This window comes from Balearica regulorum, chromosome 4, assembly GCF_011004875.1.
Source record: "Balearica regulorum gibbericeps isolate bBalReg1 chromosome 4, bBalReg1.pri, whole genome shotgun sequence".
NCBI classification, from domain to species: Eukaryota; Metazoa; Chordata; class Aves; order Gruiformes; family Gruidae; genus Balearica; species Balearica regulorum.
In genome coordinates, this window is record NC_046187.1 from 32,448,593 (window position 1) to 32,463,110 (window position 14,518).

Sequence of the window (14,518 nt, forward strand, 5' to 3'; positions counted from 1 at the left end):
AGTTTAGTTCAGTTATCAGTCTTGAAAGATAGTGCTTGACTGATATCAGCAAAAACAGAAAAGTGGGTTCCTTGTAGCAAATGTTGAGTTCATATTGGTTCTTTTAAAATTTCACTCTGGAATAATACTGAGTTGCCTAATGAGACTTAAAAGACAGCAGTATGTGCAGGAACGCATGAATACGAGAGTTAGTGGAAGCACAATACTGCAAATTTCTGACAAGGAAAAGCAAAACAATTTTTAAAGATTACATTTGTATGGGCAGTTTGGGAATTTCTGTCTAAATGTATTAGTGGAGTTAAGAACAAAATATATTAGAAGAATCTGAGTCCAATGGCTAATTCTCTATGAATCAAACTCCCAAGTGGCTATTAGAATAAATTTTAATTTACTCATCACTTTATTCAGGAAAGTTTAAAAATTAACTCTGCATGCTTTCTGGTGTACAATGCAGAGTTGCAGTTTGGAACTGCACTTTGCATTCCTAAAATTAAACCAAAGCATACTTCTTAAAAGCTACATAGTTGTTGCCTCAACTGATCTCTGATCCTAAGATGACATAGAAAAGATGTAACAATTTTTGTAATGTATAGGGCCTGTGTGTAAGAGGGGCAGAATCACATCATTCTATTGCAGAAGACTGAGAAAGGCAGAGTTCACTGGAGATGAACAAGAGCTCTTGTGGCTGTGTATCACCGCAGCCAGCCCTGTCGTTGTGACACACATTACAATAAATGCTCATGTAGCAAAAGAGGCAATGAAAGCAAGGCTTGACACTTAAAAAAAATACATTAGCAGTTTGTTAGAAGACCCAAATATGTCAGAATTATGGTTGTAGATTTTTATTTAAACTAAGCTTCACCATCTGGTAATTCAGCTATATGTTTCATTAGATCCTGCACCTTTCAAGGTAGTTCAGGATTGTGGTCCAGACACTAAGATTGGGAGCAACTGTTCAAATACCCTTTTCTCATGTGTTTAATACATGCAGTCTTAAATTGCTGGAACTGTGACTATCTGTATCAATAGAGATTTGATAGGAGGAGGAAAAAACTTGCAGCACTGAACTTTAGGCATTGGGCTTAACCAGCTGGTTGGCCAAGGAGCCAGAGAGAGATCCTCAGAATGCAATTCAGAGCTCCAGAATAAGGCTGCCTGAAGCCTGCTTGGCAAGGGCTGTCTTACTACTGGCTACAGGCAGCCCCTAGAGAGACTAGCTGCAGAAATTGTCAGTAGGTGGTTGAAGCGAACACTCCTCTTGCTTTGCGTTGTTTGTTCAGAGCAGTTTCTGCGCCAAGGAAAGAAGGCTTAGCGTCCAGCTTGTCAGCAATTACACTGCTGAAGGAGGAAGATCTGAAATTTTTCTGTCAGAAATTCACAGTTGTCTAAAATCAGCATCAGAGTCTGTGTAGTTAATGCACAGTGTCAGGGAAGGTAAAGTCCATCTGCTGATAGTGAAGGATTGCTTTCTACAAGGTATTTTTAGTGGCATTTTAGCTATTTAAACATATTATCTCCTACTCCATAACTGAAGCTGTTTAACAATTGAATAAATCTCACTGTTGGGCCACGTTCCAGACATTCAGACTTCATTTTAATTCTCTTCATCTCATACTATTTTGTAATGTCATGTTCTCAGTAATCTATCTCATCTCCTAAACTTTCAACCCTTATTACTTTTATCTTATCCACTACTTCCTTACTTGCTGTTTGACAAACTGCACTGGCGCTTTTCTAATGAAAGGTTATCTTGTGCTCTCTGTGTTTCTAATGAATAGAAGAGGGGAGAAAATGGCTATTTGCATTCCTTGTAATGAAGTGTGTCATAAGATATAGGAAAACGTAAAGGGCAAGGTCAAGCAGCTCAAAAAAGGAAAATATGATGGTTTGAGATTTAGTGCACTGTTTTCTTCCAACTTGGATTGTTCAGATTTATTGTGATGGAAGCCAAAGGTCAAGTATACAGAGAAATACAACCCTTGAGGAACAACAAGCATGAAGGTATAGGAACATAAATAGTTGTCTTTTCTATCACGGGGCTAATCTGTGTGGACTTGCAACATGGTTATTCTTGGAGAAAGTTATTGTCCATTGACCTGAATCTCAGCTCCAGTAGAGCTGTAGCCTTAGTTATGGCCTGCTGTGTGTCTCCGCTCGGCTCTCACAGCTTGTGCTGAAGAGGAAGGAGAGGACGAGCTGGGTTTTCTCTCCTCCTCTCTGCTCTCTTGGAGCTGCTGCACTCATCCTGTCCTTTGGTTGGGATGGCAAGAGATGTGAAGTCTACCAGTTATAGAGTAAGCAGAGGATCCATTTGGACCCTTTTTTGCAACTCTCAAAGAATGATCTGTATGTGTGGCCTCCATCATTCAAGCCCTCGCTAACCTGACTGATTCCAACAGAGATTAAGCGTGTTGTGAGGGATTGCTCCATCCCCCCAAAAGTGGCTGGCAAATACAAGTATCCAGTTAAAATGCTAGAGTTAGATGCAGTTGTTTCTTTTTGATGATTGCGTAACAGAAGATACCTGAAGGGTTGTACAAGAAAGCATTAGATATGGAGAAAAGGTAGATCATCTGTAGGGTAGCTGTAGGTATTTCAGAGATTCAAAAATATTTCTAATGTTTGCTGAATTTCAAGAATTAAAATATGATCTAAAGTTCTGGATGAATGTCTTAACTTGGTTTCTAGCAGCCTTGGAGCCTACACAGATTTGGTATATGAAGCTGAAGAGGGGCTGACCTAGAATTCCTAAGGGAGTAATGTCGGCCTTTGAAGCATTATGTGAATGGACTTTGTTTTCAGGCAATGCAGTCCCAATCCTGCATCAGTCTTTTTTTTTTAAAAAAAAAAAAAAAAAAAAAAAAAATTGAGTCCATGATCAGGGTCAAAGTGAGTACTGAAAATTGTTGTTCTAACATTCATTATTGCAATTTGGAGCATGCAATATAAACTTTCTTACAGGGTTTGTATAGATTTTTAAATACTGCATTTGCCAGCAAGGTAATGGAGTTGTTTTTTTCATAAGAATTCAGTATGCTACACCCTATGACGCAAGTTTAAAGCATCGAGCATAATATAAGAAGGCCATAAATGTTCTTGTCCGCAATCATATTAAATACTTGTGCTTGCCTCCTCTTTGGGAAGTGCATAAGGGACTATATTGCCGAGCCTTTCTGTGATATATTTTTATGTTTTCTTCTCCTCTTTCTTCTCTGTTGTGTACCCAGCGTTGTCATCTGGAGTCCATTGAATGGCCTATGTGTAAAATAACTTGAGGATTGCTCAAGATGCATTGCTCTCTTGATAAGTGGAGGGCTGTTCTGGCCAAATTCTATCTCAAGACTTCTGTTTTCCTAGTGAGCACCCACCCCTTCAAGTTTCAGTTGAGAAAGTTTCTCTTTTATGTTCTGTTCAGTGTCAGGTGTTATGATAGTTCCTATTTCATCTCTTGAATGAAATAGTGATTATTTCAATAGTAAATGCTCTGTGGTTTTGTTTTGGGGTTTTTGTTTTGGTTTTTTGGTTGAAAAATTCCATGCAAATATTACAGCTCAAATACAATCACAAAGAGCATTTTTAAAGAGTCTCTATTTAGAAATATTTGGAGATGAGAGTGATGTACTTTGTGAGTGGGTGTTAAGCTATGGACGGTCCTTTGTTCCCCTTTGTGTAGGTCGCACATTCAGAGATGCCTACTACCACTGCAATTTCCTGATGAAAAAATGGAGCTTTTGCTGGAGCAAAAGATTTTGCATATAAATGAAGCCAGCCAGTAAAGTCTTTGTGGCAGCATCACTCTAACCGCTTTGCATTATCTGCATTTTGCATTATGCATCTAGTGCAAGTAATGGAGATGGAGATAGAATTACCAAGTTAGCTTAGACTCCTAAATCTGATCTTACAGAAAATAATCTGGAGCGGATTTTGAAAGGTAGGCAGTTAGATGCCTCATGGGATTCTCCAGTGCCTCAGAAGCTAAGACACATCTGTAAAATCTCCGCAGTGACATACGTCCGTGTGTTTGCTCCAAACTGGCGAGACGTAAGTCTGTAAATGGTGCAGAGCATGTAAATGACTTGCACACTCTGACATGAACACCTGCCTCAAATTACTGTTGCTGTGTCTTTAGCTACCTGTTAGCCTCTGATCTTGCAGCAGAGTCTGCAGACATGAATATGTGCCTGATTTCAGCTGCACCAGTTTGTGGTCCAGTGTGTTAAGACAAATCACTTTCATCAGCTGAAGTACAGGGCCAAGTTGTGGCTGTGAAGTCATATCTGTTTTATAGGCACAGTAACATCTGTCTAGAGGAACAGAGCAGACCGCCTGAAATTGTAGCCTCTTAAAGTTACTGCAGCTCTGCTCTCCAGACCTTTAGTTATGCTTGTTGAGGGGCTGATGGGCATCTGAGGTACTTTGCGAGGACTGGAGAAACAAAAAACCCTTGTAATGTTCCCTGTTCTCTGAGTGCCTTCATTTCTTGTGGGATCCTCCAGGAGAATGGTAAGGTGACTTTGTGGTCTTACTCTACAAAAGGTACTGTACAAACAGCAAAAGTAGCAGTCAGAGAAGACAGAGCATATAGCCCTCAGTGGTTTGTAAATTAGGGTTACAGTGCTGTCATTCCATGCAAGCTACTTCTGTATAAGCCACTTAAGAATGCACATTACCATTTCCTTCATCTCAGACAGGGTGGGGTTGAACACCATCAGGAACTTGTAATGAGATGCACTGTTTCACACGGAAATTGCCGGTTCTCACTTGTGACAGGGAGCTGTCAGCAGTTGTTGCCTGGGGAAATCAGTTTGGTGATCTCAGTCCAGATCATTACAGCAGATGACTACATCCCAAGTCCTCCTGGCCCTTGTTTCCACTTGAAGCAAGTTTCTCAAGTGTGATGGATGGTGACAGAGCCTTGTAGTGATGTCTATCTCATGCCGGATGCAGTCATGTTTGGATGTGTTACTGCACCACTCACAGTAGAGTCTGGAGATTCACTCTCTCATAAGCCCACTCTGCATTTAGCCTGTTACAACTTGTTTACAGGGACCCTGAGGTAAACTCATTTAACTAATGCATGAAATGTAATTCATTCACAATGAGTTTAATCTGACCTCAGGTCACTTTAGTTCTGAGTAAGAGTTTTGACACAGGGCTTTGATGTGGTTTAACCCATTTGAGACTAGCTTTCTTGAGCATCCCCATGGAAGCAGACACACTCCTAGCTTGAAGTGGTCTGGAAGAACCAAAAGAACAAGTGAGCACTGGACTGTGTGGACATGAGTAGCACGGAGCTGCAGTGAGTGGGCCAGGCATGCTGGTAGGACATTGTGCAGAAGTGTGAAATACTGCTGGGTTCATATTTTGAAATGGAGGACTAACAGATTGATCCTATTCCCAAGTAATGTTTTAACTTGGAGAACTACTGCTTTTTCTGCTTTAAAGTAGCTTCACCAATAATTCCGGTCTTTCATATCCTGTAAAACTTGTGGTACTAACGCACCTTTGCCCTCAGCCTTGCTTGACTGAATCAGATACTGTTAATGCTGCTGCCTCATTTAGACAAAGCACGTTTTCCCCAAATACTTAATGTGGAGCCAATCTGCACACAGATTACTCAGAGCATCTCTCTGGGAAGGGCAGGGTGTCCCATGAATCTAAGGGAGAACGCTAGAGAATTTGCTTCTGTCACTGCCTGTGCTATGTATCTGCTCATGACATTGAGCTACTGCGAGAACTCAGTAGGAGTTTTCCAGCTCAAATCTCTAAGATAGAACTGAACCCATGAACATTTTTTTTTTCTAGAAATGACCACAGAAACTAGAGGTTTATGCCTCCTTTCTAGAAAATGTGTTTCTGGTAGTGAAACTGATGTTCTGCTGCTGTTTCTGGTGCTGCTACTGAAGTAGTTCGTATATACGTGGCTATGATAGCATCAAGTCCTGCCATTGAGGATTTTGTAACTGAAGAAAGATGTGCATCTAACTTAAAAAGCAACACAGTTATAGGGCCTAATTAACATGCAAATTAGACATAGAGGAACCATGAATGTGAACACAGTTTTACTGTAATGTTTTAACAAGGTCTTTACAAAAGAATATGAGAAATTTCCAAGGAGTACAGTGTGAATCATGAAAGTGGTAGCATGAGAGAATACTTTCTCATAGGACTGGGTTTTTCTAGCGAGGTGAAGTGAAATTTGTAGGTATTATGACTTTTCAGACTAAGAAAAGCTGAAGTAAGATACTCTTTTTTTCTACATACATTTTCAGAAAGGTCTAGTCAGACTGGTGTGGCAACAGATGGGTTTTAACTTGTATAAATATGCAGAGTGGTGCATGCTCATAATCTAAACTTCTTATATACGCTGAGCTGAAGATCTATTGCAAGGAAAAGGTCACCATCAATAGCTCAAAGAGTATAACAATCCTTGCCATGATGGAGGTCTAATAACAGCAATTAAAGGAAAAAAATGAATGAGAAACTTTGTAAAATATGCCTGTTTAAGTGGCAGAGAGATGGCAATGAGTGAAGTATGTTACACTGCCATTAAAACAAAACAATTCATGCTGCTCTGCTTGATTACATTCAGAGAGGGGTGATAAAAAATACTAAAGCTATGTGCTTTAGTCTTGTGTTCTGCATATGCATCTCACCATACACATACAGAATTGTTCAGAAAAAGATGCTGGACTTTTCACAGATTTGATTTAATAAAGTTTAACTGACAAAATAATCTGGGGAAGGGAGGGCAAGAAAGCCATGGAATTGGGCAGAAGTTAAATACTGTCTGTGTGCTTTGTGGAAACTTTATAGGCTGGGCTGTTTTTCAACCAGGAAGAGTTTTTTGGTGTTTGCTGTTGCCAGTAGGGAAGTGTTGGCTGTTGTACTTCCCAGCAGATGTGGCTTAAGTCAAGGTTCTGCTCTAAAACTCATTGAAGCTGCCTGGAGTCTTTATTTTAACTTGAACTCACTCTAGTACGTTTTCAGTCCTTTTCCTACAAATGAGGTTCATAGGGGTGCCAGGCTTGTTTAAGTGGTACACTGTTTTGGAGAAATACATCAGGAAGGTAACAGTCAGGATTTGCTTGAATTATCAAGCAAGCTCTGTGCCATGCCAACTCATTTAGCCAACATTATTTAGCATGGGAAGAGGGGTTTCCTTAAATCAGGGTGGTTGCATGGGCCTATTGCATAAATACACTGTCTTTTATTCAGGCCAGATACTATCTTGTAGTGAATATCTGACATTCTTTAAAGTGAATTGGCTGAAGTATGCATGCACATCCATCAATAGAAGCTGTCCCATTTTTCCTTTAGTCTGAGGCCAGGTTCCACACTAGTGAAATCAATGGATTTATTTAAGGCAGCTGAGACTGACCCATTTTACAGTTGGCAATGTTCTGCAGTGTAAAATAATCCAGTTCCTTTAAACTTTAGGTCCTGCAACTCCAGCATGCAGTGAATGTCGAAATGACAGTGTAAAGATTGTCCTCTGGAGTTTACAAAGATGCATTCTGCTGCAGTGGGATCCTCTCCCTGTTGGCATGTAGATGCACTACAGAGAGTAAAATACTGAGAAGGATCACTGGCAACCCCTACAAGAGGGCACATTTTGATGGCGAATTTCTAGGGGCATCTACTTTCAGAGCCTTCTTATTGAAATGCACATTTCACCCCAATAAACTATAATTAGTTTTATAGTAGATAATTATTTGTAAATTTTAATTTGCTGGTTATAGTAAACAACGGTTTACTTTCAAGTTACATCCCTGTAAGTAAGTCTGATGGCATTTGTTTAATTTTTGGAGGGCTGGGTGTTTTTTTCCTCTCATACCATCACTAGTTGTCCTCAGCCAAAAAATACTTGAAACTCTTTCTGTTTCTGGTTTTTGCCTCCCCCCTTTAAATCTTTACTGTGTTTTCTTGTATGTCCTGCTCTGCAGTCTCTGACATTATCTAAGGTCTTTAGAAAATTCACATCCATGCAGCCACTTTGGGGATTATTGAGGAGGGTGCACCTGCTGGAAATGCTGTATAATGGCAAACACTGGATGATTGGAGAACTATTTTAAATGCTGAAGAAGCTTCTTCAGAGATCTTACTTTTGCATTAAAACAGAATTTAAGTCAGTTTTGGACAACAAAGTCCAACAAAACATGCAGAAAGCCTACATTACAGCAGATGATCATTAGATGCTTCAACTGTGTGCTCTATTGTGAGTAATATGTGGTTTTTACCTCATGACAGGGTTGTATGAAACACATAAGGAAGGCAAAGGAGCATAGACTGGAATACAACACTTCTTCCAAATCAGTATCTTGCCTTTTCTTCTGTGTGTGCCTTTAAGGTCTGTGGCAAGCAATTCCTGGCTGCACAGGGGCTATTTCAAGAGAGCAAGAAGTTGCTGCTTCTGCAGCCAAGTAGTTGGTTATTTTCGCAGAAAGTGGAGGTTAGAAACCTCTTTTTATATGAATCTTTTAGGTTGTTCTGCAGAAGGCAGCTTCCATCTCTCTGTTTTAAAAAGCCTTGTGAGTTATGAGCCTACTTTCAAAAGAAATGGCAACTCAAAATTTAGGTTAAGAAATCTGGTGTTCAGCATGGGGTCACCGGAAGCTGCGGAGATCTTGCTTAACTCTTACTGTTCTGCTCAGCATGTGGGTTTTCTTAATTTCTTGACTGATCCTTCTTGTATACCTTTGAGGTCATCACAAACCACTTTTTGGAGGAATCTGAGTCTTCCCGTTAACAGTTCAGGACATTTAAATGCCACATGCTGTCTGTGTTGCAGTCATGAACCCAACTTTTACTAAAGTCAGTGGTATCTCATTTGGTGGTTGTCTCAATTAGATCTCTACCTAGATCCTGTGGAGTAGATAGTGTGACCAACAGATACAATATTTAATGCCAGTAAGAAAACCTGCAAGCAAACAGTGATAGTTGTTACCAGCATAGACGCAATCCTCCTTTCCAAGACAAAGTTTCCTGTGCTTGCTAGCCAGCCTGTATCCACAACTGAAATGTTACAGAGACTCTGTACAGGAACTTTTGTATATTGAGTACCTATAACGCTCTGCTTTGTGTTCTATCCAATTTTAGCGTGCCCTCTGGATTTGAAGGTATAAAAGAACAGGAGATCTGTAACAAGATAATGACAAAAATGCTGGAAAATTACAATACCTTGTTTGAATTAGAAGGTTTGAAGAAGGATGAAGAAAAGCCTGTATGTGAAGAGCTAGCAAGAATTATTTTGGTAAAAGTGAGTATCTCTAATATTTCATTTTCTTATAGCAAATCAATAATGCAGGCTTACTGCAGGCTTCAATTCAGAAATCTTTTAGGTAAGTGGGAAGCAGGCACTGTTGTAATAATGTTCTGTGTTATTGATTGGTATGCAGTTTACAAATCAATTCTGCTGATAGGCTAATTTTCATTACCAGTCTGGAAGTTGATTCTGTTAAACATCTTTATTCTTTGTTAGCTACTCACTGTTATTTATATAGGAAATATATCTGCTAAAATTTAAATGGTTTTAAATGTGGAGGCAGAATAATTCTAGGAAATATTCAAGTTTTCTGACATGGTGATTACTTACAGAGTACATCAGTGATGATGAACTGTTATACTTTAGGACAGTTTGAGGTCTCTAGCCTTTGCTGCTATGAAGTCTACTTGTCTCAAGCATGTACCTGAATTTAAAAAATCACATCTTCTGACTTGGAACAGCCATTTCTGAGTGCACTTGAAGACAAGCATTAAAGAGCAGTTACTATTTGAAGGAAGTACATTTGAGCTGTTAAAATAAAAGTGATATAATTAAAGTATATCATCTTTGGGGGGAAGAGGGCTGTCTGTAACATCAGAGAATTCTAAAGTTCAGAAAAAAATGACAAAAATAAGTAGGACAGCCAAAAGTGTCTTGTTCCAGTTTGTGCTGCCTTTACTACAGGAAGCAACCTGAAGTCTGTGCAGGGAATGGTCATGAGGATGGTTTGTGATCACCTTATTTCTTTGTGTGTGTTAGCTGTGCAGATAATTACTCCCTTCCAAGGTGTGAGCCCTAGAATTTGATAGGGTTGCACTACATGCCTTGCCTTGGTAGGGTTTTGCGAGCACCCACTGATAAAATCCCCTTAGCCTTCACTGGCTGAAATGGAAATGTCAGAAAATAAGTTAGAAAAATATAATGTCTTTGACCCTGACAGACCAAGAAGTTTGGTGTGAGCCCAAGTTCTGCCAGTCAAGTGAAATCATCTGAAAACATCTCTTCCTTTGCAGTGTATCACAGGAGGGTCTGTTGAATCTGAACTGCAGGGCAATCTGTATGAGTTGTACCCAGCTGCCTTTAGAAGGGTTGGTTGTTTTCTTATGTGGTGAATCAGTGAGGAAGTCTTTAGCTGTTTAGTCTTTTAGCTGTTACTAACATTCACCTAAAATGCTTCTGTGGAAGGAGACAGAATGACTGATGACTTGCAATGTCCTCCCTAATATATGTTACTGAAGTCACAGTAACTTCTAGGTAATGGAAATAATCTGCCTGGCAGATGAGAGTGATGTTTAGCAGCTGATGGTCACTTCAGTAACAAAAACAGGTTAAGGAGAACGTAATTATAAAAAGACATGGTACTTTAAAGAGCCCAGAAGAAAGGCTTGAGATATGTCTCCCATCTCCTTCCAGCCTCAGCCAGTTGCAAAAACAAAGATAGTTTTTCACTTTCAAGGACTTACTAGAAATTGGGAGTGCACAAAGATGGAGACCTGTGAGATTTCCCACAGCAGTTCAGAGGTCCGAGCTATCAAAGCAGATGGTGACAACCAGAATTACTCCAACTAAATAGCCTGAAAGATATAGTTACTCAAGTGAGATGAACAATGTTGCCTATTGCTTTGCCTCAGGAGACAGATGACTGCCTGAGAGGAATGAGCCATGACTAAACACAAGGGCTTACATTGTGTTTGTGTCTTTGAATCTTGTTGATAGCTTCCAAATACTGCGGCATTCCCAAAGGTTACTTTTCTTGTATCCTAGCAGATATCCCCTATCCTAGCCAATTTGTATAATAAATTAGAGATGGTGCACTTGAAGAATAAAAAAAAAAAAGTAATAAATGAGATTCAGTAGAGAAAAGTGATTGCCAATTTGCTAATGTGTGAACTGTTACATACAGTAGGAGCTAACTGATCCATGTCATAAAAGAACAAATGCATCAGAGAATTATTTGGCATGACCTGGATCACAGTGTCTAGAAAATAGCAAGCCATTTGTAAGTAAAGTTGATACTTCTTGAAAAGCCATTGATTAATTCATATCTACAGGTAGCTGGAGAGAGATTTGCCAAGTAATCCTGTTGCAAGGAGTGAAAAATGTAGGATACTCAGGACAACTGTGTCATAAACTGAGGCCTTGTTGATTTTAAGGGTGTTGCACTCAAGCATGAACCATGGCGGAATGGGGGAGCAGAGAGTAAGGAAAGGGAAGAAAATGAGGACCTGCCCTTTACCAAACTCAGCTGCTTTTATCTAAATGTTAGTTTTTTGTTGGGTTTTTTTGCTTTTACATTGTGAGCAGCAGGAGGGTGAGCAGGGGAAATTTAGATGACCTCGCTCACTTCCTTCTGGGATATTTCTGTCAAGCCCTCCCTCAAATCACTCCATTGCCAGTGTTTCACCCTGAATCACTACACTGCTACCTTTCCCATGACTGCCTTCACTCTCTCTCATTTCTCTCTTTTCCATCTTTACATTTTTCTCCCGAATTCCCACAGCCCTGTCCCACTATTCTCCCTGTACTCAAATCTGATAACCCTTCATTCCTACTCCAGAGAAATGGCTGGCAGTCTGTAGTGAAGCGCAAAAGCTGCAGCACTCTTGATATATGGCTTTCCATCACCTCCAGTCACTGCACAGATGCTGTAGCACATCCACAGTCCATATTTCTTTGCCATCCTTTTTTTTATTTTCTTGAATGTGGAGATAACTTTTCCTCTCTGTTAGTACAGTTCTTGTGGTAATGTGACCTTCCTTATGTGTTCTCCTGGGTGTGTAGTGTGGGGCTAGGGCTTATCAAGACACTTTTCCTAGACAAGTATTAGTGCCTCCTTTTGGTTGGAATGCTGCTGTTAGTCTTACCCAAAGCTAAGGTTCCCAAAATGGGGACACAGATACTTACAGGAAGAATTTAGGTTTTACATTGTGTTAAGAGATTAACCTCATGATGGTCAAAGCCATCAGGGCTGATCCGGGTGTTTCTTGATTAAGAGTTTGGAAAGAGCACCTATAAGCATGGAACTTCTTATATAGGGAAAAGAATGCCACAAATTTGTAGAACGACTAACTTGGATCAAAATTTGAAACCAAATGACAGTGGTTTAAAAAAAATAAGGAAAGACAACAACATTGAACAATGTACTTCTCAGTGCTCTAGTATGGCTTTTTAGCTTACTGCATTAATAAATTAGCCCTGCTTTTTCTTATCTCTTTTTCATGGCTTCAGGCTCTTACTTTGGTGCTGAAATCTCAACTGGAAAAACAGGAATGTATCTTTAGTCTCTAAAGGTATTGCAAAAATATTACTTCCCCCTGCAGCCTTCAGTTGTTCTTGAGATGGCTTAGGTGCCTGTTGCTTCACATCATCCACTCATAATCATCTTTTTTGAAGTTGACATCAACCTGAAATCATTAATTTTGAGCAAATACCCAGAAATGGGAGTAGTGGCTTATATCATCCCATCCCAATATGGGAACGTACCTCCTCTCATGTGCTCGGTGACGTTTACCATCTTCCCAAACTTGCATGACTCCTGACACTTCATGATCTGGATATCTTAAGATTTTCCTACACTTTGGCTATAAAATCAGTGGATTTTTAAAAGCAGGAAGTACTGCTCTTTTAAAATGAAAACAAGAATATGTAGATCATTCAGATAAAGTCATGAAAACATCAAACAACTTTGAGCAGTGTACTGGAAAGGAAAAACAGCTTGAGTGGAGAAAGTTGCATCTTGTCTACCATGCTGATCATAGCTAGGGGAAATCCACAATGCTACAGACTGGCAGGAGGAGTAAAAACATTTAAATCCAGGTATAGATTGCAGCAGCTCAAATAAAACCTGTTTTAAGGAAACCAAAAGCTAATAAATTTTAGAGATGGGAAAAAGAGACATGATTCTGTAGGGCTGTTGATAACTGAACTGTCATTCTTGCTGTGTACGTGCACTGAGGAGACACAGGAACACCTTCACTACAGTTATATTCTTTCAAAGATTGCTCAGTCATTGGGAAAGACAAGTTGTGCCAGGAAAAGGGGATTTCTTAGCTTGCTTTCTCAGTGGATCATAATTCAGAAAGTAAGGGAGCCGGAAATCTCTGCAAGCTGCATTCCAGTCCCTGCTTTGTCAGGACCGTAAAGCTGCCTCTTGCTCATTGCTCAGGCGTATGGTAGGATTATACTTAGAAATGATGGGGAGTTTTTCTTTGGAAACCTCTATGTTTAAAAGAAAAAAATAAAGTGCAATTTTCACAAAATAGGAAATTTATCTTAGAACAGTTTCTATTTCAGTGAGAAATTGAACTGTCAGGTTCCTGACGCCTCGCCCGGAAGGACTTGATTAGTTTCTCACTCCACCTAGTAGAATGAGATCCGTACGATCTTCCAGGCAGGTGGCCAGCAGGTGGAAATATAACATGTACTTTCTTCAGAAATATACATACATATATATATATATATATTTGGAAATTCCTTCCCATAAAAGAATTATGTGGTTTGACTATTATTTTTTTTAATTCCAATTTAAGTTGAGGGTTTTTGGGGTTTATAGGTCTTATTTGCAGCCAGCTGTTACTACAATCCTGAAGACTTTTATCCAAGCTTCAGTTTAATTTCCTAACCCAGTGAAGGTCTGAAAGAGTCTCAGTCTGTTGATCAATAGGCTCTGCTAGTTAGAGAGAAATGGGTTGAGTGTTCTCATTAGCTATCTGGTCTGTGTTGTATTTTTCAGATTTTCAGGATCATAAATAGATATTTTTTTTATTGGGCAGTGTTACATGTGAACAGTTAAGTCTCTGACAGTGTATCTGCACTGCTGTGCATTTATCACATCACAAATGTCAGGGTATTATAATAAAATGTTGTTTATGTTCTGCTTTGGAACAGAATTCCTAGTGTGTTTAGGTATGGTCCTGATAGACTTTTGTGGCACTAAACTGAGTGATAACTCATATGATTAAAGGTTAGTTGGTCTTGAGTTGCAGTATTGCCAATTTTATCATCATCTTCAATAAATAGGTTTATGAAACCTACAGTAACAACAAAAATAATAATTTTGATTGAGGACCTTTCATTTCCAAAGATGTTAAAGTGCTGTTCAAACTGCAGCTGCATATAGTCCTATGTCGTATCGCTAGCAAGGGTTGTATTGTTACCACTGTAATGAAATGGGCCTTTGAATAACAGTGATAAGGCTTCTCTGATGATCAAAGATAGGAAGTGAAGAGGATATTTATTTAGTTCAAGTGGCCA

The 14,518-nt window shown here is 39.5% G+C and overlaps 1 protein-coding gene across 7 annotated transcripts in view; it reads left to right on the forward strand.

Moving 5' to 3' along the window:
- The window catches only part of FAM13A (family with sequence similarity 13 member A), a 133,273-nt gene that overhangs the window by 15,493 nt on the left and 103,262 nt on the right, over positions 1–14,518 (forward strand). For all 7 annotated transcript variants that reach the window (XM_075751617.1, XM_075751618.1, XM_075751620.1 and 4 more), the window contains exon 5: positions 9,100–9,259. In XM_075751617.1, coding sequence (XP_075607732.1) covers positions 9,100–9,259 — 160 coding nt within the window. The remainder of the gene's footprint in view (positions 1–9,099; positions 9,260–14,518) is intronic.